General features: G+C 33.1%; 3 protein-coding genes across 6 annotated transcripts; 2 read left to right on the top strand and 1 right to left on the bottom strand.

The window, feature by feature from the left end:
• Window positions 1-303: 303 nt before the first annotated feature.
• LOC143449617 (DGAT1/2-independent enzyme synthesizing storage lipids-like) lies at window positions 304-6,466 on the bottom strand. Of its 4 annotated transcripts, XM_076949885.1 has the most exons (8): window positions 3,822-6,466; window positions 3,499-3,705; window positions 2,886-3,053; window positions 2,558-2,748; window positions 2,334-2,397; window positions 2,020-2,159; window positions 1,781-1,940; window positions 1,047-1,187 (listed from the first exon to the last, which is right to left on the bottom strand). In XM_076949885.1, the coding sequence occupies exons 1-7, from the start codon at window positions 3,928-3,930 to the stop codon at window positions 1,794-1,796; spliced, it is 1,026 nt and encodes a 341-aa protein (XP_076806000.1). In that variant the 5' UTR covers window positions 3,931-6,466; the 3' UTR covers window positions 1,047-1,187; window positions 1,781-1,793. The 4 variants fall into 4 exon arrangements, with proteins under 4 accessions (XP_076805999.1, XP_076806001.1, XP_076806000.1 ...); XM_076949884.1 differs by lacking the exon at window positions 1,781-1,940 and having other exon boundaries at window positions 304-1,187; XM_076949886.1 differs by lacking the exon at window positions 1,781-1,940 and having other exon boundaries at window positions 1,021-1,187; window positions 2,020-2,149.
• Window positions 6,467-8,019: 1,553 nt separating this feature from the next.
• On the top strand, window positions 8,020-11,669 carry LOC143449531 (uncharacterized). The gene is made up of 4 exons (XM_076949768.1): window positions 8,020-8,336; window positions 8,413-8,557; window positions 8,739-8,848; window positions 10,484-11,669. The coding sequence occupies exons 1-4, from the start codon at window positions 8,085-8,087 to the stop codon at window positions 10,799-10,801; spliced, it is 825 nt and encodes a 274-aa protein (XP_076805883.1). The 5' UTR covers window positions 8,020-8,084; the 3' UTR covers window positions 10,802-11,669.
• Window positions 11,670-12,388: 719 nt separating this feature from the next.
• On the top strand, window positions 12,389-15,040 carry LOC143450418 (uncharacterized). Its single transcript, XM_076950954.1, has 4 exons — window positions 12,389-12,732; window positions 12,840-12,984; window positions 13,543-13,652; window positions 13,779-15,040. The coding sequence occupies exons 1-4, from the start codon at window positions 12,481-12,483 to the stop codon at window positions 14,073-14,075; spliced, it is 804 nt and encodes a 267-aa protein (XP_076807069.1). The 5' UTR covers window positions 12,389-12,480; the 3' UTR covers window positions 14,076-15,040.
• Window positions 15,041-23,852: the final 8,812 nt, after the last annotated feature.

Genomic DNA, 23,852 nt, shown 5'->3' with positions numbered 1-23,852 from the left:
TATTGCTTCTGCAATTAAAATGAACGCAATGCGTTGAAGCTTTACCATTTGCAACTTGTGCAGAGATTATCAGGCACATTAAGTATTGATAAAACCACGCTGTCATGAACTGGAGGCGTTTAATTAATGGGAGGAAAAGTCTATGATCGCATAAACATAATGTTTTGGTTAAGTGATAAGACATGTCTCACGAACTCAAGTCGTGGACAACTAAAGCGTGACTAGTGACTTCCCAAAACAATCGCGTTTCCCGTAAATTGTTTGATATACGAGGCATGACTAATAGGGTGTCAAGACATAGTATATTTGTCTGATGTTTTATTCATGGTTACATTGTTGCATGAAAAGCTCTTTCGCATGGTAAGTAATCTCACAAAAGACAATAGAAATAATGTCGGTATATGTAAATCATATCCGACTGAAGAGGTCGTACAATATGAAAATTCTTCTAAATAAATGCATTTTTACACAATATTTGCATTTGTTGAGTAAATGGTTTTATGTATTATCGTTCATGGACTAACACAAATAGCCTACTAAAAATTCGCAAGACGCACACAGAAGAATGCACAAAAAGATTGTGCTCATTGACTGAGATAAACAGATATTTAGAAATATCAAGACTAAAAAAAGCGTTACAGAACAGTTACTAGAAAAAGTAACTCAAACTTTATACACCATTTTAGTAGAAAAAAGGTCAAATAAGCAATTTGTTACACGTGATTTCGAAGTACATCCCAGTAATAAAACATGATACAATGTCATCCAAAACACACAAAATAAGCTTCAAATAGGACTAAGTACATCATAGTCAGTTAGTCACAGTGAAAAAATGTCCGAAAATAATACACAGTGCTTTGCCAACTAGATATATATAATATACGCATAACATGCCGACTGTACTTTTGTTGTACCGCGGATGTGCGCAAACAAATATCTTTTTTTCTGGTCGACTACTTACGGCGATGATGTAGCTCGATATTTTCACCTGCATCTGTCCCAACAATGTCGTAATCTGTGGACCTCGTATGGTCAATTCTGGTGTTTACTGCTGCTGCATTTGATATCGCTTTGCTTTTTTGATGGACCTTGGTTTTCCTCGAATAAAAGCGCGCTAGAAGTCCCTCTAAAACGGTGTAAGGTCGTGTCTGGTGTGCCACAATCATCGCCTCCATAGCTTCAGTAACCTTAAAATGTAAGTTGTTAAATTTACTATTGACAGATAATTTGCAATATATCGTCAACGTGGAAGCAAAAACTTACAGTTGAAAACTTGACAAAACAAACTTAGGTACAGTTTGTTTAGTTAGTTCATCATTAAAGAAAAGTAATACTGTAACGCTAACGCTAATTAATCTAAGCAATATAAAATGAAAAGCTTTAAAAATCACAAAAATTGTCCAAAAATATTAGTGTGAAAACGTTAGTTACTATGTATTAACTACAGGCTATCGTAAGTCTTACAATAAATACAGTTAATAAAAAAACAACCAACGTGCAGAATAAGACAATTCTTTTGTCAATTTAATTATTAATTAACAATGTTAAATACTTTGGAGCTATTCCTTTTAGCACATGCGATTTATCATTTCCGAGCATTGATAAATTTTAAATTTTATTCACTTTGCATTAAGATATCAATTTACAAGGTTTAGTTTTTAGCTATCTGTTTCACAAATGCTAACTCTTCAACATAAATCTACATTACAAACAAGATGAATGATGGGAGCTAGCCAGCACAGTACAAGCAGCACAGCTACACACGCCACACTAAACGCACCTCAGTGCAGACCTCATACAGTATGCAGATGTGCATTTGGGATATTCCGTATAGACTTGCATGCTCTGTATGCATAGCAACTGTCAAAACGTTGACACATAGCCGACAAAATGCCGTGTGACTGATGGGCTTTTATCAGTTCTTGTATGGCAAGGCTCGTCTATGCAGTTAAAAGTATTTATTTCTTTGACCAAGCATGCCAACCATAACACGTAACATTAGTTCCGATCTGCAATTACCTTTCGAGCCAAAATTTCTGGGGTGTGAGCTGGATCATACTTGATTGGCTTCCCAATATAAGTAGTAAGTTTGACAGGAAAGCCGCCATACATAGGCAAGATTGGCCATCTTGTTTTTTCATAGATTCGACTAAAATATGCTAAATGATATTGTCACACAATATAAACGTCACATTTCCTGATTTTGCTGTTGTGGTAATACTAACAAATACTAGCACTGCACAGTAAGTATTGCAACAAGCTTTACAAAATAGCCTACAACAGAATAAGATATATCAGCATTGAAATAGTATACAGCAATTTTGCAAACTTACATTTCCCAAATTTAACATAATCAAATGCTTGGCGGCAGTTTTCAGTGAATACTGGCAATATGGGCTACAAAATAAACAATGAAAATACTATTACAAAAATGCTGAAATATTTTAAAAGCAAAGCAGTATTTACCTATGCAAATTACTTTTGAGTCATAGTTCAATAACTGCACTGTGGTCCCAATCAGGCAATTGGTTATTATATAAGACAACGGTATACAAACCACTTCAGCTTCCAGCGCAGCTTTGGCAAAGCCAACACGATTTTTCCAAACAAGGGAATAATTTTCACTAAACAAAGCTTCCCTTACTCCACCGGGTGCAATGCCAACCAAAGCACCATCCTTCAAATATTCAACCACTTCACTTCTGGGACCACAAATTGATCCCCAAAAACGAAACAGTATTTTTAGTCCTGATAGTTTAAAACAAACAAATCACAAAAATTAATTGCGATGTTTTTATGTATATTATATACTGTGTGTATAAGTGTATCAAATTGATGTCCAGTACCAGTATAGTTTTATTTGAGTTTTAAGCAAAAGTTTTTACCTGGTATTTTAAATACAAAGTTGTCAACAACATTGTGGACTATACGGCCCTTTTCAATGTATATGTTGGCAAGAAGATAATATACATCAATTGGAAATGCTCCATGATAATAAACCAGCAAAGCAGGACCAGATGTTGGGATGTTTTCCAATCCAACAACTTCATAACCTAAAAGTATTTCTTTCATTCAAGCTACTAAACTGAAATACCATACACTATGACAGAGTGGTTACAGATGATGCTACAGGTGTCCAGTGCAGCCAGTATATTTTTTTTTCTAGTAAAGAAAAACTTTGATGGGAAAAAGAATGACTGACAAAATAATTAACATACATTACAGTAAAAAATTGTATCTTTATGCATGGCTCAAGTTTGTTCGTATTCTTCATATTATAGGTATATATATATTTTTGTTGAGGTGTGTATCGCTGAAGTTTGCGAAGCACTACCCTGGCCTATGACAATGTTATAAAATTTAACAAAAAATTCATGTGCTTCATTATAATAACAGTAACATCATAATACAAAGGATAATCATTTACACAGAATATAACTTTACGCTACTAAAGCAGCAGTTTAAAAAAGGGACTTTGAAAAAAATCTAACTTTTTACCATGCCATATCCAACCATGGCCACTCCAAAAGGCTGCTATAGTCTGACGATAACCATCCCAAGCAGTTTGGTGAAAGGCATCCATTATAGAGTGGCGACGACGATAAACAAACAAGAGCAAAGCGCAAAAGTAGAGGTAAAGAACCAGTAGCATTGGCAATATAAGGAATGTGATCACGAACGGAGATAAAAGAAAAACACGCCATCCTGAAAAAAGTTTCAAAAAAGATCAGGAAACAATCAAGAAATTATGCAAAAAATTTGACAAAGTTTTTTATATTTTCATAGTATTTCAGCATGCTATTATATGACAGTTAAATTACCTGGTACATAATAATCTAGTAGTGCTAAGGTTCCTGACATGTAATAGTCAAGGTAACGCAGTATCAATTGAATACTTGCAGTAATCCAATACAAAAGAAAATAAAACATTATGACATGCTGTTATAGACTAAGCTGTATATAGCAGAATAACCAGAGTAATTAGTGATACATGTTTATCTTTCAGAAAAAATAGCGTTTACTTGATACATTTAACTACTTTTACACATACAATTACCAGTTGTTAACAAGAAATGCAATTAATGCAGGTAAAGTCACATTTTAATTGAAAGCTGACATGTTTTGGGTAAATAAGCTTCCTTCAGAACGTCAAATTAAAATAAATTACAGTTCAATTAAACAGTCAATATACATCTTGTTCACACAAAAGTTTTCCTGAAGAAGTGTTTGCATCACAATCGAGATGTAAGGAAAAAGAATGACAACACAAGAGCAAAGCAAAAGACATGACAAAAATGTGAATACAATGAAGCAATGGGTGTGCCAATTTTGTACACTTCTTGAGTTTATTTTTCCACTGAAAACTTATCATTATGTCCAGTAATATCTTTGCAAACCTTATTTCTCCTCCTCAGACAATTGCAACTTATTATCATTGTTATCTACTATGCTCCCTTTTATCTTCATCTTTATCATGTCTTGCTTTAGTGTTATTAATTATTATCAGATATTTTATTTTCTTGGCACATGATTTATAAGTGTAACAGAAATACTTCTTTACCAAGATCTAGGTGAACAATCTATATTGACCATATATCATAGTTGCAAGTATACATATACTCTATTTGTATTTCTGCTCTGACAAAGGATACATACCAGTATATAATATGTTTATCTGAAACAAGTTAGTTTTCCTTTAATGTAAATTTTATAAAACATGAGTTTACTTGAACTAATTACATTTATTGCAACCACTTGGTATTTTAAGACAATGCTTTCTTCTGTAAATAATAATTTAATCAGGTTAGAAGAATTTATTTGCAACTTAAATAAATTCTTTTGTTAAAATAAATATAAACCATTACAATAAATAATTAGTATTAAAATAAAAAAGCTGTATACACAAATTAATTTTTACATAGTAGGGCAGAAAATTGTGCTGGTCAAATCCAGTTTAAAGTAAACTGCATGTAGTACAGTAGTGGCTATGTATGATTAGTTGATTACCCACACACTACATGTAGGAACATGATCATTGCTCAGCAATGTCTTAATTCAAAATAGCAGTACACTGCAATGTTTTCTATTGAGTAGCTATAATTGTTCCCTGAATTTCACAATAAATGTTTGCCAGTATGCCATGCTTTCCACCATGACGTTAACCGAGATCTTGGAGTGCATTCTTTGTATGCTGTGTTGATAAACTAACTAAAGTTATGCTAAAAGGCCTGCACAGATAATCAAACATGGACACCAATGAAACACACATTCACACAATTAAAATGAGTTTACGCATCCTTAAACAGTAAAAACAAAACAAACTTATTGACACGGCCAAAATGTCTTTACTACGAACTCGCACATTCATACAGGCTAATTAAATTGTGTTCATTACTTGAGTTGTCCTTCGACATTGAATACCTTTGCTCACATTTACTCATATCTTGACAAAATGCGTAATTAAACGTACGAAATACTCGTGATTGATGAAAGAAAAGTGTCGAAATAAAGGGAACAGTCAAATTATGCAAAGACATTTGAATTAAAAGAACTGATTTAGGCAAGTTCTACTGTGCTTGTTTTAAATTTGGGCTGCCTGAAACAGCTCGGCCCATTGTTGAGATGTGGTATGTTAAGAATGAACTGCTTTTCGAATTATACAATTCTTTTTTCACTAGGTCCTTTTAAATAAAATTGCAATAACTTATTGTTGTGTAACCAATTTTTATGTTCCATTGAATATTTATTTATGTTATTCTTTGCCATTGTCTCCACTGAAAGGTTTTCGATGAGAAATTGTGCCTGCAAACACACATTAAAGGCGTACACTAAAGCCTCAATCCTTTGTTTATTTAGTATAAATTAGCAATCAAGCGGCCAGTTTTTCTTAGTTTATTTATCATCATGCATCATGACAATGTCATACCTCAAATAAAAAACGTAAAATTGTAGCGTCCAAACCAATGACACAATCATCAAACCCACTAAAATACACAACTTATACATTTGAAATCAAAACAAAAGTTAAGCTTGATTTATTGGCAAACCAGTTGCACTGTTTGCAGCCCAGATAAAAAAACTGAGGTCTCTTATACTTTTGCGCTCCAACTTGAAGGTCTGAATTAGAAGGAGTTGAGGTAATGGAAAAGAAATTATGTGATAATTCCTCAATACTCGATCCTCATATGGGAGTGCAAAAGTAAGAGACCCAGAAACTAAGAATCCGGGTCTGGATAGGAAAATAAACAAGAACATCCTGGTATACACAGGACGCAGACAGTTCGGTATAGTATAATATAATTTACACTCTAACGCAACATTTGATCGTTAATTTTACAAGTAAAGATTGCAACTATTTAAGTTAAGGCTTCGCTTAGCTTAGTTAGGCCTATTTACCCGACTGTAAAGTATGACGTTTCCAAAAACTTATGTGCACTTCAGCAGCCTCATGTCTGAAGGAAAACTGTTACAAGTTACAACGCACATTACAAATCACGAAGTTCTGAAGTTTCAAAAAGAAAAACTGGCAACTAAATGTGGTGCGCTGCCGCAACCTAGCGGTCAAGTGAGAAAACGCTAGAACGTTTGCATAACTAACCAAAAGCTTGCGACATAGAAATAGAATACAAAGTTGATGTTGTCTGAACCGTGTTAACCAAATATTAAAGTAAAATAAAAAAACAGGATATAGTTTGGCACTCTGAAAGTTAAATTTATTTATATTTTTCTACACAAGCATGAACTGGTGATACAACGAAATTTTATATCAAATAATTAAATACGATCAACGGTTTGTAAGGAATATAAAAGTGTATTATAACGCGGCTAATTTTACGCAAGTATAGGCCTATAACAAGCACCGATCTATTAAGTGATGCTCCGGTACGATAAGCGATGCAGACAACCTATTTCGGAAAAGTCCACAAATATTGGCTACGAACCGGTGGTACAAGTTCTATTTCGTGCTATTAAAATTATGATGTATGCAACAGATAGCGAGACAAACGATCGATCAGGAAAATGGTTTTGGACTAAAAAAAATAAAACTCTCGTCTTGTCGGCGTCCGATAAATAACGATAAAAAACAATTAATCTACTAAATAAAATGAATAAAAAAAGAAAATTTTTACTATATAATCCATTTAGATAAAAGTCTATTGCTCGTATCTGCCAGCTTTATGTTTGAATAACGGTTTTCAATACAACCAGCAATATTCATCAATCATTTTATTGATTTTACAGTATTTTTGGACCTTGGTCAGATGGGAATATTGAATCGTGATATTAGCGTGCGCTAATGCACTGGGAAAAGGTGACAAAACCCATAAATCCTTAAATGTGCATCAAAATAATAACGTTAATAACTTGCTGATAACAACTATTGTAGCACGACCATTAAACTCAAAATCAATCACACCATGCAGGACTAGGCGCATAATAATCATTCACAAATAATCAGTGCAAATATAGTATATCTTAAAGTCTGGCAGAAAATTCCATACATTATTTTATGGAATTGTAGGCTATTGTAGGTATTGTAGGCTATTGTAGGCTATTGTAGGCTGCATTCTTCTGAACTATAGAGTTTGTCCTGAATGCAAATATTAACTATAACCGAAGCTTTTAAAGTTCTGTTGAAGCGAATTTTAAACATGGTTAATCATTGGCTAATAAGAATTCATCAGTGGCATAAGAAATAATGATTCACTATATTGCACTGTGTTGATTTGGAACTCATTACATTATTTTGGATTAAAAGCAGTAAAGGCGTACCGCAGAGATATAGCTTGATTCAAATGTAAACACGGCATTGTTTTAAGCTAGCTAGCCTAATAGAAACGTACAGTCACTAAAGCAGCATAATAAACTAAACATTTTGCGAGGCCTATATATTGGAAACTAGGTGTGAGATAGTTTAGGTTGCTCATTGGTGTTTGCAAAAACCTAATTCTCACACTCTGCTTCGAGGAAAAATCATCTGTGTTTCGTTGTTGCAGGTGTAAACATCAAATTTTTTGTTTCATTAAAGTCGCAATATTATTTCTGCGTTTTCACAGCAAACCTTTTATCAAACTACAATAGTAATGAAAGTTATTTGTGCCGGTTTATCCAAAACCGGAACCAAAACTCTGCAAGCTGCTTTAAAGGAAATTGGATATAATGTTTATGACCATCTTGAAAATTGTCTATACTTAAATAAAGAATGGACTAAAATAATTACAGAAGGTGGAACCACAGAAGATTTTCGTCGAATGTTTGAAAATGTCGATGCTGTGACTGATATACCAGGTTGCTATTTCTGGGACGAAATTCATAAAGCATTTCCAGAGGCTAAGGTAAAAATGATTTTGTGAAATAGGCTAAGTTGCATAATATCTGTAGTGATTTTATATGACTTTTTGATATATTTAGATTATATTAACAATGCGTGACGATGAAGACACTTGGGCTAGGAGTATGTACAACCAGGTGGCAGCCGCAAATAATCCACAAATACAGATTCTTTACATGCTTTCGCCAACTTTAAAACAAGCGAGAGCATGGTCGGACAAAGTAGGTATGAAAACGAAGAGTACAATATTATGCACTGTACTGTAGACGAAGTATAGATTGTATCGTTTTCACTGCGAAAATTTCTTGGTTTAAATTAATGCAGTATTTATTGATGCTATGGATGTAAGACCATGTTGTTTTGTTGTGCATAATATTATATGATTGAGCCAATAAATTTTTTCTAGTGACGGCGGCGTTTGGAACAAAATTGAAAGAGTCTTTTTTTGGTCCAGCTACTTTTAACATGCTTCTAGCCAGAATGACTTACCGAAGACATAATGCACATGTGTTACAGGTTATTATTAGTCCTAAAATATGTTAGAACAAAGTGGAGAGCGTTGATATCTTCAAATACCAATTGTTTGCAATAAACCCAATTTGTGCATGCAAATTCATAATTCTGTTAACAAACATGTTTTAAATAAACAAATAATCTTACTTCTTTAAAGCTTAAGTACAAACATCGTAAATATGAAAATTAAATGGTTAATATAATTAGTTGTCATAATAATTTCACCGGAAAAATCGAATGTTTGAAGCTACAGTATTTTTCACAGTTTCTGGTTAATATATTTTAACGTTATAACATGATTATTTAAGCCTAACTTAACTTTTGCTCCAAATCTAAGTCTAGCTTTAATTTACCCTTATAATGGCAAAATAAATTTTTTGCTGTTCTATTGTTTTAATCTATAATCGCCTATATCTTTAACAAAGGGCTGCGTGAGTGTGACATATTTATACGGTGAAGGAGTCACTATCTATATCGTAGTAACTTAGGATCTATATTCTATACTGTAGGATCTTTGTGAAGAAGTAGGCTATTGCAATCATGTAACAAAGTGTTACAATCACGCATGTCGCAATGAAATTGGAAAAAAATAAAAGAATGATAACACAAGAACAAGAAATAACAAAAAAATAATTAGAACAGAACCACACTATAGTATAGGCTACCGCTATACGATAACAATAACGAGTGTTGAAACAAAGAGTAAGGCTGGCATGAAGGAGGGGTGCTGGATTATATAATAAATAAAAAACTGGAGTGCCGTTTTCGTTGGCTTGTTTATTTGGTACTGAGTCTAACTATTTTATGAATAACCCTTAATAAATTTTACTGTCATATCATTCTGACATTTCTTTAGTAATATAAAACTTGCTGTTAGGTTAAAAATTTGTTGAATATGTGAAGATGAATGCGAACCGTTTGTTTTACGACACAATAAAAACTATATTCTGATCTAAAATTTACTTGAAAGTACACGATTAACAGTCTATACTCTATAGGCTATACTCTATACTCTATAGCGTTCCGGAATAAAAAATCTAGATCAACGGAAACGTCAGTCGTCGGTGCTATCAGTTCGCCCTCTTGCGATAAAAATGTAAAATCAGCGATAACTTTATATTAGGTAGGCCGAGATTCTTTTCACTGTGATTTGTGCTTTTCTTTTCTTGCAGGTCGTTTCTTTAGGAAAAATTTTTATTTTACATCAAGATTTAAATATTTTTTGTACTATTTGTTTTTCTCCGATTTCTATCCAAATGGAAAGTGACTCAATCTCTTGTTGAGGTTATTCTTGTGTTATCATTTCTTCTTTCTACATCATAACTGTAATGCAAATACTTCTTCACAAAGATCTATAAGTAAACTGCATATTGGCTTTTTATTTTAATAACTATAGTTGCACTTGAGCTCTGAAAAATGGAGTATATTGTTTTACATTTTTATGTTTATCCAAAACATGTTAGTAACGTAGTCTAAATAAAAACGATTTTACCTGTACTAACTGCGTTTATTGCAACCAATGACATAGTAAAATATGTTAAGCTTATTTATCAAAGGTCTTGTAACAGTTTACAAAAGAAGTATTACTTTTTCAAGATAATTTGAAGTAAGTAGGATACTTTTCATTGGTATGTTCAGAACGCTCCGAAAGACAAGCTGCTTGTTTATAACGTCAAAGAAGGTTGGGAACCACTTTGTAAATTCCTTGAAGTAGATGTTCCGTCCGTTCCATTTCCTTGCAAGAACGTGAGAGGTAAAGTGGTGAAGGATTTCCTCAAAGAAGATCCATTGGCAATACGAGCAAAAAAAGAAATGCTGGTTTCAATAACTCTGCTGGCTCTGTTGTTTTCATTTGGAGCATATAAGTTCAGTAGATCCTGGTCATCAAAATGGTTTTTTAACATTTCTTCATCTGTTTGGCATTCCTTTTCATCTTTTCGAAATAAGTTTTGTTAAAATCACTTTCCAACGTAGCATATTATATCGACATTAAGCGTAGGTATAGTTTTCTAACTATTGTTATAAAGTGTCCTAAGGCTGTTAAATCATTATCTACATGTCAAACTACTTTGAAGAAATTTTCTCTGCAGTCCATAGTCTCAACTAACTGCTGTAACTTATCTTTTTTCGGAATGCTTTGAAGGAATTTTTACTTCTTTCATGATACCGGAATTTGTTAACAAACGCAAAAAAAAAGTATACGCCAGTCTTAAATGTAGGCTATGTAGCCTAGTTTGGTGGCCAACAGACGACAAGCGTAGAGTTGCATAGCAACATCACCTAGTGAATGAAAATAGCACGTAACAACGATACACAAACGTTCGGACAAATAGTCGTGTGACAGAATTATCAATGACCTCACACTTATATTTTATTCAGGTTTTACTGCTTAGCTCTTCTTTTATCAAGTATTGTTACGCCTAAGCTGTAGCCCGGAAGTCTATATAAGCATGGTTCATGTTAGTCATTGAGGAGAGGTGGTCGTTTTCTGTTCCAAATAAAAGATTTTGTCCAAAAATCTTGTCTCTACCTGATGTGTTTGGTGCGGCGGTTCACCGTTAAAAACGAATCGGCCTGGTAGGAACAGACGCGTTGCATTTCCCGTTACAGTCGTAAATCTTTGTTTTCGTACGCAACGTAGAATAAAGAGTCGCAAACCGTGTTAACCAGGCTTATTCTTGGCGCAAAGTGGCAGTAACAAAGAGTTGGTGTCAAAGAAAGAGACCTCACTCAGGGCTTTGCTTTCCCTATTGACTAATCTCATCAAAATGTCTAATCATTAACTGAAATGGATAACTGAGAAATAATTAGCAAGTTATTTTTTTGCATTTCCATCGTCCAAATAACAGCTGACAAGTAAGCCTAAGCGATTTGTAGTATCGTAAATCGTTTTACTCTGAAGAACCTCAGTTTAACATTCTTTTACGGAAAATGGCATGGAGAGCAATACACAATTATACATGTTATGGGAAACCCATTTAAATAAACCAAGTTTGAGGTTTTTACGCTACACACTTCCAAGCTTCAAAATTTTTAAATTTAAATTTTTGGTGTAACTTATTGACCCACTGTAGGCTAGTAGATTATAAAAAAAATATTGCTTTAAAAAAGACAATCTATTAAGCGGCAGTTTCATAGTTTGCAACAGAAAAGTGATAGCCTAGCCATATAGAACAACATTTTTTGCAAAATTTACTCAAATGTATGCTGTAGGGAAAGATGCGTGCTTTCGCGCATGAATCGTTGGCAAGTACCAGGCTATTCTGTCGTGCTGTGTCAACACCTCATGTTACTTTGTGAGAGAGCAAACACGAAGCGATAACCATTCTAATACGACTTTTAAAGTTGTGAACCATTGAAGCGAATCGCTACAGCAATAAGCACATGAGTTGCAGCTGGTAGCGCCGGTAGAGCTGGTAGCGCCGGAAGCGCAATGATTGCTTGATTCGCCTGCCAATAAATAGTTGTGAAACAGTAGATTATTCCAGTAAGCAGTCGATGATATAATGTAACCACGCATCAACGTATTTTACGTTAGTTTGCAAATACTTCGGCCTTCATACTTGTAAAGTTTTGTGTACAGTGTAGGATTTTAAAGAGTTCTCTTGTAATTTGTCAATGAAGCATCGAAAATCATGAAAGTGATATGTGCTGGACTATCCAAAACCGGCACCAAGTCTCTAAAAGCCGCTTTAGAAGAACTTGGATACAACGTCTACGACTTCGTAGAAAACTTTCAGTTTTTAGCGCATGAATGGACTAAAATACTTGAAGAAGGTGGAACCACAGAAGATTTTCGTCGAATGTTTGAAAATGTCGATGCTGTGACTGATTCGCCTAGCTGCTATTTCTGGGATGAAATTCATAAAGCATTTCCAGAGGCCAAGGTTAGCATTAAAATAGCATTGATTGTGAACTGGATAATAATTGTGCAGGAATAAATGGCACGATTAAGCTTCATTTTTATATTTTTACCATATTTCGTAACATATAGATTATCTTTACCATGAGAGAGGATGAGGACACTTGGGCAAAAAGTATGTGGGGTCAGGTCCAGGCTTCCAATAATCCACTTCTGCTATTTTTGTTCAAGTTTTCTCCAACATTTCAGCGGATGCAAAAATGGCGAGATATTTTCTGTAAGAAATTTTGCTAAGGTTTTGAAGTGTGAGTTGTGTGAACTAGTAACTAGTAATGTAACTAGTTGGCTGGGTATGTGAAGCTACGTTTTCAATTAAGCTCATTAAGTTTAGCCAACATGTCACAAAATCGTAAGTTTCTGATTGAGTAATGGCAGTTTCGTGATGTCATAACATTGCATGTAAAACGTATAGTGGTCAATTCGGGAAACGCTCTTTCGTACTACTTACACAAGAAACACTATGTGGCATTCGGAAAGCTAATGTAAGGTTTAACGACTTCGGTTCAAGTTAAAAATAAAAAAACCATAGTTAACTTTTCTTTGTTTTCTAGGTATATGTAGTAGTTTGTTGACGTCTTTATGCTGTAATTATGCAAAAGATATTTTATGTAGCAGTTGTAAATACGCAATATTGTTAGTATGCATGCATGATGATTGTTCAGCTGTATAACTCTTTTCAAGCATTGCAATGATTATTAATGGGATTTTAAGTGCCGTCATTAATGGTAGTACGTTCTTCATTCTTATTCACCCAACTTTACTCTTGAAATTTTAGTAACAGCAATGTATGGCACTTGTATTAAGGAACATTTTTTCCGCCCAGCTGACTTTAACATGCTATTGGCAAAAATGACGTATAGAAGACATAACGCACATGTGCTGCAGGTTTTTATAACTAGCTATATTTGTTGTTAGAGTATATCGTGGATACTTCGATTTATGACTACTAACCTAACTCTTGTTGTATACAATGTAAGCCCATGTAACTAAAAACTTAATGTTTTTTCCTAGAACGCTCCCAAAGACAAGTTGCTCGTATATAGCGTCAAAGATGGTTGGGAGCCACTTTGTAAATTTCTTGAAGTAGACATTCCATCTACTCCATTTCCTCGCAAAAATGTGAGAGCCACCTTGGTGAAAGAGTTCTTAGAGGAACACCCGATAGTATCTAAGGGGAAAAGAGAAATAATGATCTCATTTACAGTATCAGCGATATTGCTTTCATATGGAGTATTTCGGTTCTATAAGTCTTCGCCTTTGACATGGATGAAGGAAATTCCAAGCTATATTTCAAGGGTTTGGAATTAACTTTCATTTTAAGGAAAATTAATGAAATGTTCATAAAATACACGTTTTTCGTGTTTGTTTGCCGTATCGCGGTTTCTCGATTAGTATGCTGTAATATATGTTTGCTGGGCTTCATTGGAAACTGTATCCCATGGTATCAGATGGGACATTGGACACGAAATTTGTTTCAGGTCCCATTGACAGTGTTTTTAATGAGCTGAGATATACTGTTATAAAACACTCGAACTAGAAAACTTTGTCACAGCTTAACTTTGTCATTCCATTTACTTGGATCTTCTTTGTTCCAATTGTAGGAATATCTAATATTTTTCCGTAATAAAAACTGCGTAACTGCAGCGTCAGAAGGTATAGTAAGAGGTTTAATTTGAATTGTAAATCATTATACGGGCGTATGGACATATATGAGACATGATATTCTGTAATGTATATGCTTTTGAAGTTGGTTTTAATAAATTGAAGAATTTCATGAAACGAGACAATTATAAAACGCCTTGATGTTTTTTTACTAAGAAATTGTGTGTTCTCTGGCTAGTAAAAATGGGTTATTTCAAATATTTGCATGTTGTATTACGTGGCTATACATTAGCTGTCGAGCTTAACTACCACACGGATCCGTGCCACGTAAAAGCGATAACAATATTGTCGTTAAATATATATCTATTTGTAACCGAAAAAAACACGCTATTTTCAAAAGTTTTTTTATTTAAAAGTGGATTTAGTTAGTACGCATGCAGGGTCACATGGATTTTGCTTTCGTAATTGGTTTTGCATATTTTTGATGTTGTCAAGTTTTTTGTACTGTAGGTTTTTTGTTATTAGCGCATTCATTGCAATCTAAAACATGGTCCTTAATGGCGGGTTTTTGTTTCTTTGTCCAAAAGCATGTGTTCCATTATACTGTTGTGTCAAATTGGCGTTCTATTTGAAATGAACACGTGAATTGATACACCACATTTGAAAGCATAGGTTTGGGTACACGTGATTTGCTGACAAAGTAATTGCCTATTATATAGATTGAAAAAGGATGTGTATATGCAATACAACTCAAGGTTAATTTTTTTCTTTATGAAAGTGAACATTTTGGTCAAGGATGGCCGAGGTACTAATATAATCGGTATTTTTAGTATTGAAGAAGAAGAACCACCTGAAGAAGCAAGCTTATGCTTGCGAAAGCTCGTGTCGTTAACCTTAACAGTGCCAAACTATATCCTGTTTTGGTATTTTTAGGATACAGTCTTGGGAAGGGTTGTCAGTAGTGGGTTGGTTAGATGTAGATTTCGGAGTTTTGGCTTAATGGCTGAGAAAAACATTTTAGGCTCTGTCGAAGAACTGGGGAGGATAAAGATTTTCAAGGAATAATGTTCTTAGTTGATTTGTATCCTTGTGGAAAATTTTTTTTATCGCTTGAGCAGAATTTAGAAGCACGGTTTAGCTACTCGATTTCATCTCTGCTAATGCTTTGAAACTTAAGAAAACTACTTTTGTCTGAATACCGTTACAGTCGGTCGAACCACTCAAACGTGTTTCCATTTACTTGGATTTCTCATTTCAGTCTGCTTTGGCTTAACGATTAATCGACCATGCAATGTCGGCTGTCAAACCTATAAATTATTAAATCAGTTTGTTATAAAAAGATTTAGAATTTATATATTACGATAATTTTGAAAATGATAGCTTCTACTTAAACAGATTAATAGGCTGCGGATTAATTAGGTTTTTACAGAAAACGGCTTGTTATAAAAAATATTGAAAAATATCAAGCTATAACAATTCTAACAGAAACCGATTGTTCTTAAAACCGCTTACTTCCTCACTTAAAAAACATGACCAATTAATTACTTAGATAAATGAGCGATAACGTCAATTTCCTAAGGCTGGACTTGACTCAAGTCTCTTTCTAAGAAAGTACAAAAATGACTTGGCTTAACTCGAGTCAGTTTTTGATTACGTTGCAGCGTTAAAGTAAACCGAAACTCTATTCTTTGGTCGGACAACATTAAACTCTAACTTAAAATTATTTTATTTGTCTACGAATGCATACATTGCAGTCAAATAAAGCAAGTTCTGTAATAATTCTAAAAGTTTGTGGTTGATTGAAAGGATTGTTTTGCTATCTATTTGGTTTGGTTTCGAATATTAATCGACTGGACTTGACTCAAGTCTTATTAACCAAAAGAACCGACTTGACTCGAGTCACTTGTACCAAAAGACTCGATTTGACTTGAGTCTTAAAAGGTAAGTGACTTAACTCGATTTGCGACTCAAGTTTGATGATTTAGTTACGACTCTGCCATTAACCTACTTATTATGTACAAAACCACATAAAAGCAATATTATATTTAGAAAATAATAATTGATAAAATTGGCGACGACGTCAATTGCCAATTAGGCTACCCACTGATGCAACTTTCGTTTATGCAAACTTAATCAAATTTAAATAAGCTCATACAGATTATTTTACATTTGGGTTTTGGAATTTTAACAATTTGGTTTCAGTTTGTTCAAACTTTTTTTAAATTGATTTATGTTAAATGAATTTGCTTAGGCTACCTTTTTATAAATTTAGTTTCAGTTTTTACATATGTACCTTATTTATATAAACGTTATTTGTTTCATTAAATAATTGTATAATATATCAGTATTATTGATTGCATTATCATTTGTATAACCGATTGTTAATCGTGTATTATTATATATTTCTTTATTTAAATTTGTTTAAAAGTATTCAATTTCTATAAGGTTTTTAAAGCAATATAAATTAGTATGGACTTATTTGAATTTTTATTGCTATTTTAAAGTGAAGGGCAAATCTAAAACCAAGTTGGTCTTATTTTAAAAACAACTATTAATTGAACATGGTGATAAAATATTTTTGAAAAATAATTTGTCTCGGTTTTGACGTCATTGTAACATAGATCAAGGTTCTTGGTATGTCATAGATTAGACAAGTTGCTTGACAACATGCTGCTGCTGTTGCTTTCCTGGCGCGGTAGTCAACTGAAGTAAGAAGTGCAGGTGGCAAAAGTTTAGCCTATGTTCAATTAAGCGTCATGTGAAGAAATTATCAATGTGAAGCGTTGTAATTGAATAAATTACGATTGTTTTAAAAATAAAATATCCGGAAGCCCAATCATTTGCATTGATGAAGTTTTGGTGTGCTTTGGACCGCATAGGCTACCCGTCAAACCGGTAGCCTTCCATGCTGATTGCCGTAGTTTGGCTATCTGTCACCTATCATGCTATTGGCAGTTACAGCAATCTCTATTGCTGTAACAGATACATACAACACAAGTCATGCGTGAAATACAGTAGGTATAGCTAAGTTTATGAATTTGCAAATGCTGTATGTGATTACTTATGCCAACACAATAGCCTTGATCTACTTCACAATTAAGGTCAATTTTGCGATTTTCTTTTGCTTATAATTACCTAACCAAGAATTATTTTTCAAAAATATATTACAAGAATATCAATATCAGTGAAGATAGCTCATATAAGATCAACTTGTTTCTTGACTTGCCCCTCACTTTAAATTTATACTGTATAAGCCGTTTCATTTTGTAATATGTCTTATAATTTAAAGAAAATTTCATAATTAACTTCACGTTTTGAAGTAATAAATGAAAAAGTAACCAAGGCACTGGTAACCAACTTTACGCCGTTCTTACGTCCGAATTGTAAACCGTTATATGCTTACACGTGTTGGCACTATAGACCTAAGAAGCTGAAAATAAAACAAGGTATATGTATATACACATTTTTTAAAACAAAATAGGGAATCCTATGTGATATAGGATAGAAAAAGTGTATTGGAAGATAAAACAGATAAAAAATATTGTCTGAAATGCTCTTAAAGATATTTATTTACCTTTACAACGAACGAAAAATTGTGACCACTTCGTATTTTATTAAGTAAGTGTTCAATTTGTTTCCTTTTATCACAAGATTAACGTGGAAGGTAACATATGGTAAAGGAGCTCGGAAATAAATACCCATTGCTGTAAGTTAACGAGTTCAGTGAAGTTAAGGTTTCAATAAGATTAATGGTCATGTTGTTTTTATATAATAAGTAAAGTCAGAAAAATCGTTTTAGTTAATGTACAGTTTTTATATGTTTCTTATTGATCATGTCTTTGTTCATTGTAACAAACGAAACGACTAACATATGACATTTTACTTGTTTTCAAAAATTAATTGAAATACTTATATACTTATATAATACTTAAGATTTTGTAGACATTTAAACAATATTTTGTTGCATTTTCTAAAATAAGTTAATGCCAAACTTCAGTTGTTAACAACACATCCTTTTGTAACTATATAACTGGTTAAGAATTTTGTCTATTGCGTACCGGTATCTATAACAAATCAGTTAGTTATGCGGAGCTTTCGCAGCATGCACGTTCAATGATCATTTTTATTTACAGCAATAAAAGTATTAATTATAATTCTGTTACAATTATCTTAACGAAAGTTTTATTTTTCAATACTATTTCTGAATTTCTAATAAATTCCGATATTTGTTGTATAATTTTAGATTATTGATATAGCGCCCAAAAGTTTGAAAACCGCCATGAGGACACGGAGATATTGGGATATCCTTATCCAAACATATATATATATATATATATCTATATATATATATATATACAGTACTTATATACAGTATATATAAACACAGCTTTTTGAATTATTCTAAATTGATAAGTTCTACAGAATTTATCTGATATAAACTCAGAATATCGAACCGGTGTTTCTAATATACCTGATTGCCAAACACTTCTGTGAAAATCAAACTGGTAAAACGCGGTCATGACTAATGATGCGTGCATGATGGTCATATCTCTAAATCAAGTTTGGCCACAGCAAAATGCACTTAGCCTAACATCAGATTGCGAACAAGCAAAAATTGTTTTGTAAACTCATCCCCAACTTATTTCCTTACGACTAAACTTTTGCATTTTTTTAAATAAAAAGCACTTTCCAAATTCGATTATGAAACAAACAAAAAATTATTTTGAGTAGTTAGATATTCTTTTATAAAACGGTTCAATTTAATATTCTGAAATCAACAATCCTATACGCGCAGACATGTAATGACTAATAAGGTTTTAAGGTGGTTGCTAGAGATAGAAGGGCAAGATGTTCTAGAATGTAGAAAGTTATGAAATTGTAGTTCGCATATGTTCAATAACTACATAGGTATTGCCTTATTAAAGTATGAATAGCAATATTAATATTACAAAAATCGATACCTACATTTATAACTAATCTATATAACATATATTGCTATATAACCTATTCAGGGAAAAACCTGTAAGGTTTTTAAAAAGATACTTTTCTTTTCTGTGCTCTTTTTCCAAATGTCCTTTATACTATAAATAGCGAAAATACTATGAATAATTCAGTTCTGCAATAGAAGAGGGGTAGAAGGGTAGGGGACATAAAGTGGTGAAATGGTACTATTAGAAGAGTCCGCTTAAAATCTTACAAGACGTCTAACAAATACCGAGTAATAAATTTTACAGAAACGTTCGATACAATTAGACAATTATTACCATATATAAACTTGTCACAAATTTGCTACAATTTTGACCTATTTAGCGGTAATTATGACATCAAAAATGAAATTGGAGTCGCATTAAGGTTTCATCACTCATTAGAATAAGTGCTGGACAAATTAACCTAATACAGTAAGTCTAACAAACAAGCTGGTTTCATAAACAGATTAGCACGCTCAAGATATCCTCAGATGCCAGGCTGTGATGAATTGTTTAAGGAAGCTGATGAATACAGTATTTCCTGTAAGTTCAATTCATTTGCGTAAACGTGGAGAAGCTCAAAATAACAGCGTTTTATAGTTCAAAACAGCATGGTAAATAATTATTGCTTGTAGTACAAACATATTGTTATATATTTTGAGAAGTAAATCACTTCGATATTTGTTTATATAACAAAACAAAAGTATATGAAACATCAATATTTGTATTTGTTCTGAAAATAAAAACAATTGCAGAATGTGGCAGTACGTCATAGTGCTGGGTTAACTTAAAATCTTTATGTTTTAGCACTTAAGACGGCAAAACATGAAGTAAGTTTTGTCTTTGTATAGTTCCACCTAACCAAGTAAGCTCAAGCTTGCAAAGCTTCTGATCATAAAAAAAGTAAACCTTTGAAGTGTTATCCTATTCCGCTGTTGTTAACATGGAGCTTAATACGATTTTGCCACCGTCACCATTGTAAATTCACTGTAATAAAACATTCAATTTATAACATGTTTAAAATTAGTTTCTGTTAGCATTTACATTGTTATAAGCCTTTTATTTTGGGCAAAGCTTAGAAATACAACAACAAAATAATGAAGACATCAAGTTTGGAGTCCCCATTTTTACAAACTGTCAATATGCAGTAGGTTGCTGTATTAGTCTAAAGACTTACTTACTTACGTAAACGTTGAAAAAGAAGAAGTAAGTTAGAAGCAAATTATACGTAATGTTGGTTTTATTATATTAGTCCTTATAAAACTTATAAGACTAATATAATAAAACTGAGATATATAATCTATAACAGTGTTTCTACTTTCGAGATGTAATGTACATGAGGATTGCGAAATAACTTTGAACTGTACAAGTGAACATAAAGCTACCAGACACTGCTTGACATTGGCAGTTTTGGTGTTGCTGTTTGCTCTACCATTACCTGCATATTTATCACTTGACCTGTCTAATCACTGGCTAAAGTTGTGCCAGAAAAGTTATGAAAAATATAGGCCTACCACGTGTTTTATCATTTTCGCAAAAGTTACTCATCGACGAATGTGTTTCGCATCACTGAACTATGACATGTAAAACTTTTTACACAATGAATGACGCTTTGTACACAACATACTTTGCAGAAGCTTAATACCAGATGCAGATTGGTATCATAATGGTATTGGTATGATAATGCATATTAAACTTCATCTTTACTGAAATGTTATCACTTTTAATTTGCAAAAAAATAAAATCATCGTGATCTTGTTGCAGGTGATTAAAACGTTGTTACATTAATTTTGTTCGTCTTTATGTATTTGAAGTTAATATTAACATACTTTATACGCCATAGGCTGTGTTTCTTTTTAAAACTATTTAACATACTTTTAAGCCGGTGTTTGGTGGACTTGAACAAAATAAAAAGAAACAAAAACGTTTCACGCCCAAGACACTTAACGCAAAGAAAGCAACAGCATTGTGTAATCTTTCCAAATATTCTCGCAAGCTGTTTGAGAGGAAATGACACAGAATATCCTGTTGCGGCAATCACAAATGGTTTCCATCAGCAATACGTCAACGCAAATATGATTCAGCTGTTGAACCTTATAGAATACTTAAAAGTAATAGAATCACGGTGTTCAATCTTGTTATTATGCTGTGTTTGTGCCAAAAAAGTTAAAACATTGTTGGGTTGGCCATTAGCAATTTTCTGAGCAATACGAGGTGTTGTTGAGTAATAAGTTAATGTGATGAAGTAAGACGGTCAGTTCATTTTTTGCAAAATATAATGTTGTTTTTACACAAACACCATAGCGTTTAAATATGTTGACATACGTGCGCGATATGCACCTGTAGTAGTGAATAACAATATTCTATATTAAATTTCATTTTGGACTCGCTTAGTACGTTATAAAAGCAAAGTCGGTCATTATAAGCAGACAGCGATTTGTGATCAACACAAAGTGTAAACGTTTCACAGCTGCAAGTGCCGCTCATGTGTAAAAAACGCTTTATGATGTATGATGGAACAAATTGTTCCCAATATGACCGAAACTTATGATTGATTTGAAAACTGTAACTGTTTGCACAACGTAATCTAATTCTGAGCATACATCTTTTATTATGAACCTGCTTTAATGCTTGAAAATCCAGGTTCGGCGCAATGGAATGTGTTTTATATGGTACATATCAGCAACAGTTTTGCGCAAATACATGCTAACCATGTGATGTTTGAATTGACTGAAGTAGCCTTTCACTGCACCACTGGTTCATGACAAGTGTCACATTACACTGCGCAGGCTATATTCGCTTCCAATATACAAAGCAGAATACAGTGGCAAAATATCAGCCTGCATTTCAAACATCATTCTTGCAAACAATGTGAATTTCAAACGCTTTATAAAACTTTTCGTATATCCAGCTCATTCCAGACACCATGCAAGCAAAAAGTCATTCAACTAAACTCGGCAAAATTTCTTGGTTCTTTTGATACTTCACTGCCAATGGCAAGAAAATATGTAATGTAACAACTTTTGTCGATGAAAATATTACATTTACGACTGCATGGAATACTATCATGTTTCAATAAAATACAGATAACGGCATCAATAGCAATAGGCTACTGTCTCGTTTTAGTTGGCAATGTAACTGTAATGCCACATGTAGTTTTATATATGAAATCAAGTTTCACATTCCACTATTTTCAATTTCACAGCGTATTTTGAACTGTGTGTATTGCAAGTTTTATTGGTAAACCAACGTCATTGCAACTCTGTTAACTCACTTGCCAGTCAATCAGAATGGGCCCATTTACGGACAAGTCAACAAAATAATCATTTATTACTCATTATGAGTCAGTTACCGGACTTTCCAGGTATAATTGCTCATGGGAGCAATTTATTTTAATATCCTGAGACATAACCTAATATAACACTCAAAGTAGAAACTTGGTTATTTCTTATTTGTTTGTGTTTTGGCTCCAAATGTGGAAATATTTAGGTTTACCGTCCCACAAGAAAAACTAACCCACTTTAACATTTGAAAGTAAGAATACTCTAACTATAACTGTAAATCGTGATATGCTCATACATATTTTGTTGTTTTGCCAGACGTAAAGGCTTGAAATGAGACTTCATGTGATGTATACTCTGTAGTGAATAAACAAAACGGGAAATTCCATGAAATGGACTGAGGCAGAGTCTCAAAGGGTCATTACTCATTAGATGAAATAGGATAAGAACAAAAAACTGGACATGGACAAGCTTAGAATTTGTAACGAGTTTGGGATGAATCGATGGAGCTTGCTTAATAGCAAATATGTTATTAACTACAAATATAGATATGTTTTTAAAAATTATTATTGAATTTTTGACAGAATTATGCTGCTAATAGTAAAAACTGTGTTGTAGGGTTGCTGCTAAATCAGATATCTGCCAAACATCTACGAGTCAAACTACATAGAATATTGTGACTTGAAAACATAAATTTCGTTCACTTATATACAGGCCGATATCCAGGCATAAATATTTGATATCCAGGCATATTCATATTTGATTCTGATTTTGGCATGCATCAGTAAATGAAACCCAAAGTCCAATAAAATAACAGTGTTAAGGAGTATGAATTATGATGTTTCATCATATTATACAGAAATTTCTTTTTTCTAATCTTCCTTAAAAGGCAAACCGAAGTGTTAGCATTCGATCTCAAAACAAATCGATTTATCAATGTCAGGTTTTGACGTCGTAAAGGTTACATAATATTTCAGCACATGACATTTGCAAAAAATGACGCAAAATTTTGATTAATGTTATTGTTTGTTAATGTTTTATACATTTACTTATCAAAACATATTTAATAGAGCTATAGTAGTATTTTATTATTATTAATAATAATATGCAGCATTTATGAGCGCCCAATCCCATATAATAAACGCTCAAATGCGTTCTTCGATCTAGCTAAAAACAACAAATACAGATACATTATACTATAGACACGCTAAAATTGGCAAAACGCTGCATGCTCT

This window comes from Clavelina lepadiformis, chromosome 3 (genome assembly GCF_947623445.1).
Source record: "Clavelina lepadiformis chromosome 3, kaClaLepa1.1, whole genome shotgun sequence".
NCBI classification, from domain to species: domain Eukaryota; kingdom Metazoa; phylum Chordata; class Ascidiacea; order Aplousobranchia; family Clavelinidae; genus Clavelina; species Clavelina lepadiformis.
The sequence above is the reverse complement of the archived record's forward strand: the minus strand, read 5'-3'. Positions and strand labels throughout refer to the sequence as shown.

Bases quoted from the DNA above. Each gene is read 5' to 3' on its own strand.
- LOC143449531 (XM_076949768.1), top strand. From the start codon at position 8,085: ATGAAAGTTATTTGTGCCGGTTTATCCAAAACCGGAACCAAAACTCTG. The intron at 8,337-8,412 runs GTAAAAATGATT...TGATATATTTAG, and splicing joins AAGCATTTCCAGAGGCTAAG to ATTATATTAACAATGCGTGA. The intron at 8,849-10,483 runs GTTATTATTAGT...TGGTATGTTCAG, and splicing joins ATAATGCACATGTGTTACAG to AACGCTCCGAAAGACAAGCT.
- LOC143450418 (XM_076950954.1), top strand. From the start codon at position 12,481: ATGAAAGTGATATGTGCTGGACTATCCAAAACCGGCACCAAGTCTCTA. The intron at 12,733-12,839 runs GTTAGCATTAAA...CGTAACATATAG, and splicing joins AAGCATTTCCAGAGGCCAAG to ATTATCTTTACCATGAGAGA. The intron at 13,653-13,778 runs GTTTTTATAACT...GTTTTTTCCTAG, and splicing joins ATAACGCACATGTGCTGCAG to AACGCTCCCAAAGACAAGTT.
- LOC143449617 (XM_076949884.1), bottom strand. From the start codon at position 3,930: ATGTTTTATTTTCTTTTGTATTGGATTACTGCAAGTATTCAATTGATA. The intron at 3,706-3,821 runs GTAATTTAACTG...AACTTTTTTCAG, and splicing joins ACTAGATTATTATGTACCAG to GATGGCGTGTTTTTCTTTTA. The intron at 2,398-2,557 runs GTTTGTATACCG...TTTATTTTGTAG, and splicing joins CTGCGCTGGAAGCTGAAGTG to CCCATATTGCCAGTATTCAC.